We start from the raw sequence: 14,512 nt of genomic DNA, 5'->3' as shown, positions 1-14,512 counted from the left end.
GAATTAACATTATATTCCAAATTAAAGTTACAATTGTGAAATGCCATAGAATGTACACACTGACATTACACCACACTTAATTAATGCTTACTGTGCCATTCATAATTAATTACGGTACGGTATTAATTCGTTCTTATTTGATTAGGAATTGATCCATGTAATAGTGGACCATGTCAGAACGGACAGTGTGTTAGTAGTATCGTGTTTTACACGTGTGTATGTGAAACTGGATGGACTGGGCAATCATGTAACCAAGGCAAGTGTTCTTATATGCGACACACTGAAATATCTTTGATTATTGTATTAGTAATTTGCAGTTGTTTTCTGAAAGCCACAAGTGTAATTTATTACGACGTTTTTAAAAATGAATTTTGTAAAAAAAAATGTCTGTTTTTATTAAATTAGATTTGGTATGTTGCTTAAATGCAAATCTTATGCATACATAGTGATATACATGTATATTACTGTGTTGGATGAATGTGACCTCGTCTTAATATTACCTTAGATTGTTGTACAAGTATATTTCCATAAATAAACTAACTAGGTCGTATACATGAATTCGTTTACGGTTACATGCTGTGAGATATAGAAGAAATGATAGTTAGTTCAATTCCGCTCCTTTGCTTGTACGTAGACATATAACATATGATTGATTGATTGGTGGATGGATTGATTGATTGATTGATTGGTTGATGGATTGATATATCTGAATACAGACAGAAAATAACATTGTTTTATTGTGATTTGTATAGATGCGGACGACTGCGAAAGAAATCCATGTTTGAATGGTGGTAGTTGCATTGATACTGGGACCAATGCATACACATGTGTCTGCTCCGCTGGATTGACCGGCGATAGATGTAATGAAGGTATGACTCAGTAGTATTTGTTCGTTTTCTTAAATATTTCGTCATACGCTATCAACGTATGTATTTATATATGATAAGTGATTAAGCATTTAATATTATTATACATCTGTCACCGTAATGCCATAAGTTACTGCGTGTCGTAATTTTCCGGTATTTTACGGGGTATTTTCATCCTACCATATAAAGAAATGCGAATTCCAAATATGGAATGAGTATGGCGTAAGCGTTCTCTGACAATAAAAACAAACATAGCTGCCATCAGGATTTGACCGGACTCCACACAAAGTTCGCTGATTCTGTTCTAAACGTTTTGGATTTCGGCATTCCCATGATGTATCTTTGGAAGGAAAAGATGTATAATAATAAGATTATTATGAGGATACCTCAAAGTATGCACTCAGACAGTACGCCGCGCATCGACCTCCAATGCGCGTCGGTCGATACTCCAGCTGTACTGTCTTCGTGCATACTTTGAGGTATCTCGTACTAACCTCATAGTTTACAACCATAACCACCATTGACTAGAACAAAAATATTCTGCTGATTTACATACACTATTCATTATTACGTTTTTCATCTGGGGTATTTTAAATTCGTGTTTCTCATTCTCATAGTGATTAACTACTGTGATAGTGGTCCATGCTACAATGGTGCTACGTGTATCTCGGGTATGAATAATTACGCATGTCAATGTGCATCTGGATTTGAGGGCACACTTTGTCAAATAGGTAAGACAGTACCAGCATTTGGAACGCATCGATTTTAATCAATACATAATATAACGTTCATTTTTTGTGTCAAATGTGTATAGTGATGAGTGGATCATATACAATAATTCACCCATTCAGCGTCAGGTAATCAAGATTGTCACCCATAAATTACATTTTTGGAACGTGCAAGCTTTAAAAATAATCTTACACATACAGGTAGAACTTGTATAATCTTTCACATACAGTTAACACTTGCCATGTAAGCTTTATTCATTTGTTTTGTGTCTTGTAGATATAAATGAGTGTTTATCTAATCCCTGTCAGAATGCAATACAATGCATAGATGTACAGGATGGTTATCGCTGTATGTGTGCTTCTGGATTTACTGGTGGAAACTGTCAAATAAGTAAGAAATTTATTTCATATGAACCAATGAACACTCTCGTTTTAAAATGTGCATGCATGCATACAATTAGAAATATAACACCATATATTTCATGCTTTTTGATTGTCCAGAAATTATTATTCTAATAATATATTGGTGATTTGTTTACATCGATTACCGGGCATAAGCAGGTTTATGGTCATATTCTAAATACTGACTAAGAACAAGGAATCGTTTGATGTGTTGTGTCTATTGATAACGATAGGAGTATATTAATTTATCTTTTGTCTTGATATTTCAGATATCAACGAATGCTATCAACATAACCCATGTCAACACGGTGGTACTTGTATTGATGACGTAAACTCCCATAGATGTATGTGCAGAGACGGATATACAGGAATGAACTGTGAAACAGGTAAACATAGATATATATATGCAGAATTTCGGTCTAGTTTAGTTTAGTTTGGCTAAAAAGTTGAATGTTTATAATTTATGTAATCAATCATATGCATTGTAAAACTGAATTTGTGTTTCAGTGTACTGTAGGATGTTGACGTCCGACGCAAAAACTATATCGGGAGTGTCATGTTATAAATGACGCGCTCATTAATTTCACGTATCGTGGTATTGCAATTTTATTACGAGATTGTATAATACATTGTTTATGATATACAAGTATTTCACCGTTGGTTGCCATATGGGTCAAATCAAATGCTGCAGATGAGCATATCAGCACTCAGGTCCATTGCAGAATGAACAAAAGTTCGTTGTACAAATAGACCCCACAATTTTATAAATTAACGAGAAATTTCTTACAAATTTTATCACCAAATTAATCTTATACTAATCGTGTCATGTTTACATTAAATACTAATATTGTTGTAATAAGCAAAACAGTGTACGGAAGTGTTATTCCGTAATCATTGTATACCATTACCCATGGTAGGTATTGAGTATAATTGTAATGCATAAATAGAAATATATAATAGGGCAACTATAAAGCTCACTGCCTCCAGGTTAATGACATAATAACTGTATTATTTGTATTGGTCTAGTCATCATCGAATCATGTACGCCTTCGCCCTGTACTCATGGTGGTATATGTATTGCAAGTTTATCTGGTATCCAATGTATTTGTAGTGATGGGTGGACTGGACAAATATGTGAAGAAGGTATTCGTTCATTCATTCATTTATATACATTATGAATATAGTAGCATGTCGTATTTTATTTTGTTTTTTTAAATTAAATAATTATGTCTTAGGCGATGACAGTGTTGAAGCTAACCAAAGATTAAAACGAGATACATTATATTCTGGGGACTAGGGGGTTAATTCCATTATACTCATCAAACGCAAATATAAAAACGACATATGATGCGTACGTTTTATCTGTTTTAAAGAAGCGTTAAATATTATGCAAAACGTTGAATTGATATGTTGTTGTAGCAGTCTGTTATTTATATATCACAAAGACCAATATACACTGATGAATTATGAAATAGAAGACGACACAGTGCTCATTATAGTATAGTTATAAATCACCACTATGACGTCATAGCTTTACATTGTCATACAATGTTGTGAAACTTTATTTGCAAGTAAATTCATTTCAACAAATTATTGTGCTGGTGGTGAGCGCGTCGTTTACTCTTGCATTTTAAGCATAAGCCTTTACGATTAAACAACATGCAAAGATTCGAAAATGCCCAGATGAAATTGGCCAGGATTTCTTAAGTGATAGAGTTATTGTACAAACGATCTCCACAAAAAAATAAAAAACAATGAATATTGACAAGTCGCACACAGATGTTCGTCCATTTGTACACTGATCGCAAGCACTATACAGTTATCTTCAAAAAACAGGGCTGCACGTGGTACCGATCGACCAATGAGAATACGATGTTTTAATAATGGCCAGCACACGATGTTATAATTAATGATTTATTTTGTTTTCAGCGATTTCCACCCCTTGTTCCTCTAATCCATGTCAGTCGAGAGGGACATGTATCAATGATCCACGAGGAGGTGCTTATTTCTGCCAGTGCCAGAACGGATGGGAAGGCACAAACTGCGAAATACGTAAGTTAGGCATATTTTGCCTATATTTGTATAGTTACAAAAATTACATTACAATTTAAATCATTCATAAAATAAAATCTATTATTCTGAGTAATAGTCAGATTTTTTGGCCGATCTACATACATGCAAATCTTCAGATCCAAAGAACTGCTGCATTTTAGAAGTTTATATTGAAAAACGGAAACATCTCCAACTGACAGAATAACGCATTATCTCACTCATAGTGATTGCAATGTTTGTGCATTGCCCTGCCAAAAATGTGATTTCGGAAATACAGCATTGCCTTATTGAACCTTGTATGCAATGTACGTCGTTTTACAGTGTAATTGTTTTGGAAATAGATTATAGGCATGATATAGAGCAATTTCCCGGAAGTAGCGAGACACGGGTCTAGTAATATTCAGTAAAAGGGAAATTTATTTTTTGGTACATCATTTGGTACATCAACAAGCACAATATCTGGCGTACAAGTTTACGTACACCCCATATATGGTATGCGTGCGTGTACGAAACGCCATATCTTTGAATTCCAAGACGAAGGCCATTCGGGTTAATTCCATGTAAGCATCAATATGATTTTACTCGTTATTGGAATAGTATCCATGCAATGATTATCCAGATGTAACGCAAATGACGATGGAATGAACAGTTTTGTACATGACTTTAGTCATATGTTTTACACTAAACGCTATAAAAATTGTATTGTTTTCAGTTTCACCTGTTGGTCCTCCTACATCACCGCATCCACCTGTTGGACCAGATCCTTGTAGATCCACGCCGTGTGTTGGTGATTCCACATGTGTTGCCAGTTCAGACTATTCTGCTTATTTCTGTATATGTTCAGTTGGTAAACAAGGGGTACACTGTCAAGAAGGTAAAGAATTTCGGTAATTACTGTAATGATTATGACGTTAATTATAATTATACGTGCTACGTATGTAGTGTCAAATTATATGTATTCCTGAATTACTCAATCATTATCATATGCTTTTACATATTTTACATTTCAGATATGGCTCCTGACAACCCGTGTTCTAGTGGTCCTTGTCAACATGGTTCATGTTCGTCTCCAGAAATGATATCATATTTTTGTGTTTGTGATAATGGTTGGGAAGGACTAAACTGCCAATCTCGTAAGATAGAAATTGTTTTACGAATATTAAATTTATGTTCAAGATTGACAGCGATTACAGCATTACTGTCTTGAAATCAATTCCTGACTGAGATATAAATTGTATCGAGCAATATTTACTGGCGTCATAGAGATATGAAATGTACCTCGTTGTTAGCAATGAATCGGCCAAAAACACATTTCTCCGGAATTGTAATGTATTATTGGTTATCAACCCTGCGTACAACACGATAGTGGTGTAAAACATCAGTTGCGTCTCAGAAACATTTGTCTTGTTGACCCTTACAGTATATATGTAAATGGATATATGACTATAAATGATAGATAGAACACGATAGTGGTGTAAAACATCAGTTGCGTCTCAGAAACATTTGTCTTGTTGACCCTAACAATCTATATGTAAATGGATATATGACTATAAATGATTTTATTCTTCTGATTCAGTATTTTTAGACTTGCTTGAGCCTGAATATAGATTTGTAAACAAATCTCTGAATGAAATTCTGGAAATAGGACTGTATTTTATAATATCGTTATAGTTTGACATGTTATTTTTAATTAATATTCCACCGTATATTCTACTAGCTATTCCTGTAGGGCCAAGCCCTTGTCAGTCCTACCCTTGTACGAATGGTGGCACATGTGTTAGCAGTACCAGTGGCAGCGATTTCTTTTGCATGTGTCTTTCTGGATTTTCTGGGATTCGTTGCGAGAATGGTATGTATCAATCCTGTTCTTTTAAGAAATATTTCGTTTCGTTTCCCCGCGATTTTCAATTCAATGCACTATGTGGTTTTGCCATTGTCTATGTGAAGTGAGGGCCATTGCACATGTGATTAAATAAGTTACGAAGCAACTGGTTGTAACATGTCATTACAATGCTTCATATTTTTATCTCACAGCCGATGATCCATGTTCACCGAGCAATTCTCCATGCGAGAACGGTGGTACGTGTATAACATTAGGCAACAATCAATATGACTGCATTTGTCCACAAGGAATAACTGGAGACAGATGTCAGACAGGTAAAAACTACTACGATTTTAAGATTCACTGTAACACTAGTTAATGCATTATTAATGTATTAGAGCAAAATGTTTTTAAATTATTTTATGAAAAACATTAATTAAATAAACACTGTCACTGTTCTACCTATTACTGTCATTTTCTCGGTGGGCATGGAGTGGTAGGTAGCCTGTTTTCCTGTAGTGGCAAGGTGATTTCCGTAATCGTGAGTTTGAATTATTGTGTTTCATGTCGTAATGTGTATGTATAAATATTATTCAAACAGTTATACCTCCAACTGAAGATCCTTGCTCTCCTGATAATTATCCTTGTCAAAATGGTGGCTCATGTATTGAATCGGGATCGTCCTACGAATGTATATGTACCGACGACTGGACTGGACAGCAGTGTCAAATACGTAAGTACTACTAGCATTGAAAATTGCATTTCATAGAAATACCGTACTATTCTTTATTTGCATCAACAACAAAATCGTCCAGTCAAAGTTGCAATTTTACTAGTTTATACGATACTGCTCATAAAGTGTTTCATGGACAAGTTTTTTGTTTCAAAATTCTGCTACCTTAACAAATTAATTAATATTTTCTTGTACTTTGTTCGTGTGTAATGCAACTGGTCGTATAGTATTGAAACATCTCGACCCGTATATTTTGCTTGCAGCTGACGAGGTGTCACCTCCTTGTTTGTCATCGCCCTGTGAAAACCGGGGTAAATGTATTTCTGACAGCAGTGGTATTATCTACGCGTGTATATGTCCACAGGGTTATCAGGGAAAGAACTGTGAACAAGGTAAATCACCTAGACCTGTATTATAAGCATTAGTATTCTGGTGAGATATATTTACATTACCACTGAGCTATATGGAAGTGTTTAATTATCAAATATGTAATTGTATGTACCTTGTTAAATATTACTAGTGTATAACCTCGTATTGTTTAATTATGGACAAATTTACAGTGATAAGCTATGTTATAGTTATAGTTCATTACCTGTCCGTAAATTTACAGGTCTTTATTCGATGAGATTATCAAATAATATGTACTATATCTTTTATTTATATACCACTTTTATTATATTGTACATTGCTTGTTGTCACTGTTCTCTGTAAATATGTATTTAGTTGTACCAAACGATCCGTGTTCGTCCTTCCCTTGTGACAATGGGGGTACATGCATTACAATGGAATCTACCTATGACTGTATATGTATGGATGGATGGACCGGGCCATCATGTGATACTGGTGAGTGTTATAGGGCATTGTATATTGTGATTAATTAATTAATTATTCATTGAGTCGTCGGGGTTCGTATAAACACCCAAGTAAATATGAAGTAGAATAGAAAAAGACGTATGTACAACTGTTTTGGCATTGAAGTAATAATCTTATAATAATCTTATAATGATTTTTCATTTGGTAATTACATGTACAGCATGCCACCCAAAAGCGTTTAGGGTGAAACACATCTTTATCGACTACGCACGGTGTCTGCATTAGATTTGTTTTATGTGCTGAACAGCGATCGCATCGTGGTCAATGTTAAAGTTTATATGTATGCAAATTATTATAAACATATGGTAATGATAAATAGAATGATACGCTCCATGTCTTAACACAAACATGAATCACAAAGAACTTATATTATTTATATTATTTATATTTGCCTGACGTTTCTCTGCAGACATAAACGTTGAAAATGTGTGTATTTTGAACACCAATCTGTGTAAAAATGGTGGTACATGCTACAGTACCGGGGAACAGGAATTCAGTTGTATTTGTGAAAGCGGATGGACCGGACAAACTTGTGAAACTAGTAAGTGTTGTATACTCCAGTAATTATTCATCATGTTTCAAACAGAAATCATTTGAATATGACATGTGCAACACGAGGATACAATCGTGAAATGGCTCAATCAATACCATATGTATGTATGCCATTTACCTATAATTACAATTAAAAAAAATTAAAAATGATGTAAATTACCTGTTATTTATACAGCTGTGATTGTGGTCAATCCTTGTCTCAGTTCGCCATGTAAGAACGGAGCATCGTGTGTTCACCGTCAGACTGAACAGACATATATATGCCAGTGTAGCAGTAACTGGCAAGGCAGAGACTGTGACATTGGTAAGTGGCCATGCTAAAATGTAACCAATCAAAACGTTACCTTGCAATATTGTATTGAATTGAAACTATTATTTTCGCTATATATATCTAGTCTTTACGGGATATTAATACAATTGTTAGAGGTCTGACAATATTTCATTGAAATACGATGATTATATATTTCCGAACAACACAATTCACTAGGCCTACTGTACTGTGTATGTCTTTTACCTTGTACCATTATCCAACTCGGCCTACTAACAGTTTAATTTTGTTTTCAGCGCCAGCACCAGACTGTGAAATGGAGTATAACTTACAAACAGGTGATGTGGTCACTGTGACATCACCAAACTACCCTTATAACTACCCTGATAACGCACACTGTACATGGACAGTGACAACGGAAGAAGGCCATAAGTTAAAGATCACAGTGAATGATATGAACACAGAATGCGAGGGTGACATGGTTAATTTGGGATCTGGAAGTAATCCCAATGATCCAAATTCTCTGGAGATGAAGGAATCAGGGTCTGACTTAATTCATCCGTTTATTGTCGATGACAATGAAGTATGGATCAAGTTCGATTCAGATCCAACGAACAACAAACGAGGATTCTCATTGAATGTTGAAGATATTATTCCAGGTAACACTATATTTTAATTTAAAGTACACTGACTCACATATAAAATCTATTCGTACTTTTGAAAGCGGGGGAGTTGTCACCTGCGCATGCGTCAGGTGGACATAACGTGTCATTGTTTACAAACAGGCGTCTACCCGTGAGCCTTTGCGTTCTTAGCCTGTGTTGCTATCATTGCTTGTGCGCGTGCGCAGGTGACGACCCTCCCGCTTTAAGAGTTTTGGGTTGAACGTTTCCAAGTACAAAGAGATACTATGTGCGAAGTAATCAAATATCGTATATAAAGTGTATTACATATTACTAGGGTTATATTTTCACAGAGATTGTCACGTGGAATGTTGAGCCAATGAGTTTCGTGTATTGATTGCAATATCGTTGTGTCCCCTCTCTACCTCAGAATAGTGGGAATCACAACATTCTGTTAAATGGTAGAAATATTAGTATCATTCAACGATGTCACAATGTTCATGTGTCTAGTGTCAATATGCAATTTAAGTAGCCTAGACAACGGCTGTATTTTTTAGATGAAGGTGTGGCTTGTGACAGTTCTCCTTGTCAGAATGGTGGAATGTGTGTTCTGGTACCTACCCTAAGCAACAGTTATAAATGTATATGCCAGCCTGGATGGGGCGGACAGACTTGTGATACAGGTAACACGGGTGTATAATGTTTCTACATTTCTGTTTGTTTATATCACATTAAACAAAACAACGCCCTCTATTGGACGACGTGTTAGTATGTTGTTGTCGTTTTACTATGAAAATAACTACCGACCTAACTATAATCTACCTTGTATTGAAAACAGTGAAACTATATAAATGAGTAGTGGAGACAGCAGTTACGTCAAGGAAACCAAATATTACGCTGTCAAAACAATGTGTTTGTATTTTAATGTATTAAAGACTATTGTGTCTCTATTATCAGACTACACTCATGACTGGTGGGCATCTATGAACAATTCGTAACCACTGACCAAATTCACATACAAAATATCAGATCGTCATCTCAAATCAACCCGTTAAAATAGAAAGCACTTGTTTTAGTTTCACCGGGCACACAACCAATGGAATTCATCCAATGCAAATATTATTGTTTTCTCACCGCCACGTGATATAAATCGCTGTGTGAGATACAATGTATATAGATAATTCCAATTTTAGTCAATTTTATATTTAGTGTAATTCCAAATTCACTAGTACTACTTTTTTGTGCAGGGTCTTTGTTAATAGTAGGTAGTAGCTACTTGATTAGCTACCTAGATTAAATACAGTCAAATAAACTGGACTGGACTGAACTGAAATAAAACTGGTAATATAGTAACAGCTGTATATAATGTTCTTTTTACATTATAGATACTGATGAATGTCGAAGTAATCCATGTTTAAATGGCGCCACATGTGTTGATGGCAACGATCTGTATATTTGTGTATGCTTGACTGGATTCAAGGGCAATAACTGTGAGCTCAGTAAGTATTCAACTAAAGTGTAATATATAATTATGTCGATCTATTGATCGCTCACATGCATTCTGTATTATTAAAATTGTAGTAATCTACACAACTATCTAGTACTCAGTGTATTTATGTGATAGATGTGCATAAGGCGTGGGTCATTGTGGTAGACAATGAAAAGCGTATTATAATAGCTCTGGGAGAATGACGTCATATCGGATAGGAATGATATCTACTGTTGGCCCCATGTGCAGTTAATGTTTATTGCCTCTTTGTTCAAGCAGACTCAACGTGATTGTAGCGACGATGTTTATGTTTATTGCCACGGTGCTCAAGAACACTGAACATGATTGTAATGACAATACTTTTGTTTATTGACTCCTTGCTCAAGGATGCTCAACATGATTATCATGAGATGATTATCATGACAATGTTTATTTTTATTCACAACAGCAACAGCCGTTGAATCATGTGGAAATCATTTTTGTTATAATGACGGTGCGTGTATTACGATTGGTGGAGAGGAACAGTGTACATGTGGTTCTGGATGGACTGGAGAATATTGTGAAGATGGTGAGATGCCAGCGTCTGATCACTTATAGTTCTACATTAGCCTTCACATCCTGTCACATACGAATTATGCGTTCTAGAGCGCCTACTTGCAAGATTTACTTTGTTTTCGTAATAATATATCTGCTGTCAAATGTAATTATTACAGCATGCCTTATTTTCATTACAAAACTGAACACAAATGCCCACTAATTCCCATGCATTTTCTGTTCATACTATATTATTATATACTAATAATAACATACTTCTTCTTCTTCTTAAAACAGTGTTGAAATGAAACATTTCAATAAATCCATTACGTAATATCTCATATATTTTCGACTTGCATGTAGTATAACAACACAATTACATTGTTGATTTTCATTCCAGCTGTTAATGAATGTGCCAATGCTCCTTGCCAGAATGGTGGAGAGTGTGTCGACGGCAATGATCAGTTTCATTGTGTATGTGCTGATGGCTGGACAGGGTCTGTGTGTGATGAGGTGTCTGCAGGTAAATGTTCGTAACCATATTGGTTGTTCGGATTAAATGTGACAATCGTTATAGGATATTCTGTTTAACAATTAACAAACACGAATGTTTCTCAATATTTCGAAAATTGTATGTGCCGGGCTCACTGCTACTAAATACCTAGTACATAAAATAACATTGAACATTAACTACAATAAAGGTGTCAAATGTAAACAAATGGTAAAAATCAGCTACCTTTTTTTACAATAAACATACCTAAATAAAAAAGAATATCTTGATTTTAGATAGTGTCCATATTTCGATAATATTCACTGACAAAATATTACCTTTTACTGTAATACCTTTCAAATTGTGTTAATTATTCAAACAAATCATTTACAGAGTCTTAATCTAATGTTTTACTGTGAATAAAAAGTAAGTTAACATTTGGTATTCCGTATATATTATTAACGAATCGGCCATTTTATTATTTCTAATCACTCCTACAATGTCGTCTACTTTTATCCGTAGCATCCTCCGGGGATCCAAACTCAACTGGTAACGATCCATCATCGTCTTTACCGTGGTATTGGATCTTTATAATTGCTGTCTTGGGTGGCTTAGCTGTTGGTGTTGGAGGATATCTTGCATATAAACAATATTTACAAAAGTAAGTGAAATATCTAACCACCACCTTCAAGAAATAGTGCTTAGTTAAAGATGACAATAAATGACAGACAGACAGACCCGCCGTTGATTACAGTATTGAACAAATTAATTAATATTCTATTGTATTTCAGTCTCAAACGTATACATTTTTAACATATCTCTACTTTATGGTATTTTCCCTTGGTCGATATTTAATATTTCAATTCATAATTGGTATAATTTACTGACTTGAAATCAACAGACTCATATTTGTGTTGTACTTCCTAATTGTTTTTTTTTTCAGGAAAAAGGAAAAGGAATCGAACTTGAGAAACACTGATCTACTCCAGTCCTTGAAGGTCAATAATGGCGGACTTTCACCAGAAAATAGGTACGGCTTCACTCCACCTGGAGAACTCAGGTAAAGACGAATGATAGCCCCAGTGATTAGCTTGTAAACTGTATATCACATGCTCATGCATGAGGGCCTCATGCTTTTCTGACTCTGTGGGGGTCGCTTCGCCCGCTTAACTTCAGGTCAGTACACAGTTCATGTCAATGTTTTGACAATCATATATTTCCTAACCTGGATCGTCACAAAATTGAATCTAAAACTGTAATAATTAGTTTTACTAAGCTCATAATTTTCGTAAAATAAGTAAGATGCGCGTTTTGAGTTAGTCTGTTAAAACAGGAAAAAAACATGTCTACTTGTGCCAGTAGTTAAAATAGTGTTATGAAAAAGGAAATAACGAAAGAATCAACTGGCACAATGTCCCAGTTCACATATTTAGGAGTAACATGAATTGAAAACAACTGACAGCCAAGTTTGCTTCCCTTAGAATTGTTGTCATCATAATGTTATACAGTATATTATATATCTGTTACAGCTCACATTCCACGGTGCCTGAGGTGAACAGTTACGAAAACCCATGGCCACGAAGTACAGAAGACTTTGGTGATCTTCACAAAACAGAGATTTAGTATTTATATTTACAAATAGCGTCTTTTTTAGATCGAGACAACAACAAATATATTTATCTCAATACTGTTGTATGCCAATTTGCTATTATTTCCAATCTGACAAGGTCTCGTCGAGTTGATGAAAAAAAAAACAGAAAATATTTTGTTTGTGGAAATTGATAATGAGAAATAAAAAGGAAATAAAGTAGATATATGCTAGGAATTATCCAGGCACATTGAATTAATAATTAAAACTATTGATAAGTGTTATTATAATATAAATGGCATATTTCATATGTACAAGAAATATTGTAATTCACATCCATTTATTGCGTAGCTTAATAATTTTATTTTGTTGATTTCAGAATTTTGTAAATAAATTATATTATTAATTCCTTGTATGTGACTGTGAGTGTTTCACTTCCACAAAATTCACTTTTCATTATCATACCAGTATGTCTGCCACACTTCTTCAATGTCATTATCCATAAATATCCTCAGAGCCGTATTGTAGTGCTTATGAATGCATAGCTATGGCCGGAAAGCAGTTTTGTGACCCTGTGTATTTTATCGGCTGATCTGCACTGGCTCGGAAGATGAATTCTGATTGGCTAAAAAAACAAAAAAACTTGTGGCGTTGAATGCACGTTCATTGTCAGTATTGTTATGCAAATTAAAACTAGCTAATCATTTACAACCTTCCAAGCCAGTGCAGATTAGCCCTATTTTATCTTTGATCTTAACATGTAATACGTGTATAAAGTTTGAAAGTGGTAGCTATTTTTTTCATTTCAGTTATATTGCGAAAACAATCCTGTATGCCGGTTGCAAGGGAAACATGTGTGTGAAGGCATTAGTATTTTATTCCCTTTAAATTATATTGAAAACATACATTCACACATACTGCTTTGACCGACAGTGTCACATAGCTAACACTTGTGTAAAGATTGAAGGTACTATCCGTTTTTCTTTTTGCGTTTTATTGCAAATTTAAATACATGGTACACACATTCTGTAATAACCTTCACCTTTTGTTCAGAACTTTTAACATGCTTAAGAGCTCTATTGCAAACATACATACATACGAGTATGAACATGTATGGCAGTGAATGTTCTACCTGAACGCTGATTTACATTTCTAAAATCAATGACTGTTAGAAATCATGAAATTTAATGCATTTGTTGTTTTTCATCTTACAACCCTTGTATTTAAGACCATAGGAGACAAATGCAAAATTGCCATTCTGACCACAGGGGGCACTATACTACAAAATTAGCATACTGACCACAGGGGGCAGTATACTACAAGATTGCCTTTCTGACGACAGGGGGCAGTATACTACAAGATTAGCAAACTGACCACAGGGGGCAGTAAACTGCAACATCATACTGACAATAGGGGACAGTATACTACACGATTGGCATTATGTCCACAATAGGAAGTATACTACAAGATTGTCTTTCTGACTTAACATTGA

General features: G+C 34.9%; 2 protein-coding genes across 2 annotated transcripts; both read left to right on the top strand.

Moving 5' to 3' along the window:
* Positions 1-3,080: 3,080 nt before the first annotated feature.
* On the top strand, positions 3,081-5,181 carry LOC146747545 (uncharacterized). Its single transcript, XM_085496515.1, has 4 exons — positions 3,081-3,139; positions 3,926-4,048; positions 4,761-4,922; positions 5,059-5,181. Exons 1-4 carry the CDS (start codon positions 3,110-3,112, stop codon positions 5,125-5,127), a joined length of 384 nt encoding a protein of 127 aa, XP_085352641.1. The 5' UTR covers positions 3,081-3,109; the 3' UTR covers positions 5,128-5,181.
* Positions 5,182-5,725: 544 nt separating this feature from the next.
* On the top strand, positions 5,726-13,435 carry LOC146747544 (uncharacterized). Its single transcript, XM_085497346.1, has 15 exons — positions 5,726-5,897; positions 6,083-6,205; positions 6,472-6,603; positions 6,867-6,995; positions 7,327-7,446; positions 7,886-8,017; positions 8,204-8,332; positions 8,593-8,955; positions 9,477-9,602; positions 10,305-10,418; positions 10,857-10,976; positions 11,343-11,465; positions 11,955-12,093; positions 12,376-12,492; positions 12,962-13,435. Exons 1-15 carry the CDS (start codon positions 5,726-5,728, stop codon positions 13,053-13,055), a joined length of 2,133 nt encoding a protein of 710 aa, XP_085353472.1. The 3' UTR covers positions 13,056-13,435.
* Positions 13,436-14,512: the final 1,077 nt, after the last annotated feature.

This window comes from Saccoglossus kowalevskii, chromosome 3 (assembly GCF_978046115.1).
Source record: "Saccoglossus kowalevskii chromosome 3, keSacKowa6.1, whole genome shotgun sequence".
Lineage (NCBI taxonomy): Eukaryota > Metazoa > Hemichordata > Enteropneusta > Harrimaniidae > Saccoglossus > Saccoglossus kowalevskii.
The sequence above is the reverse complement of the archived record's forward strand: the minus strand, read 5'-3'. Positions and strand labels throughout refer to the sequence as shown.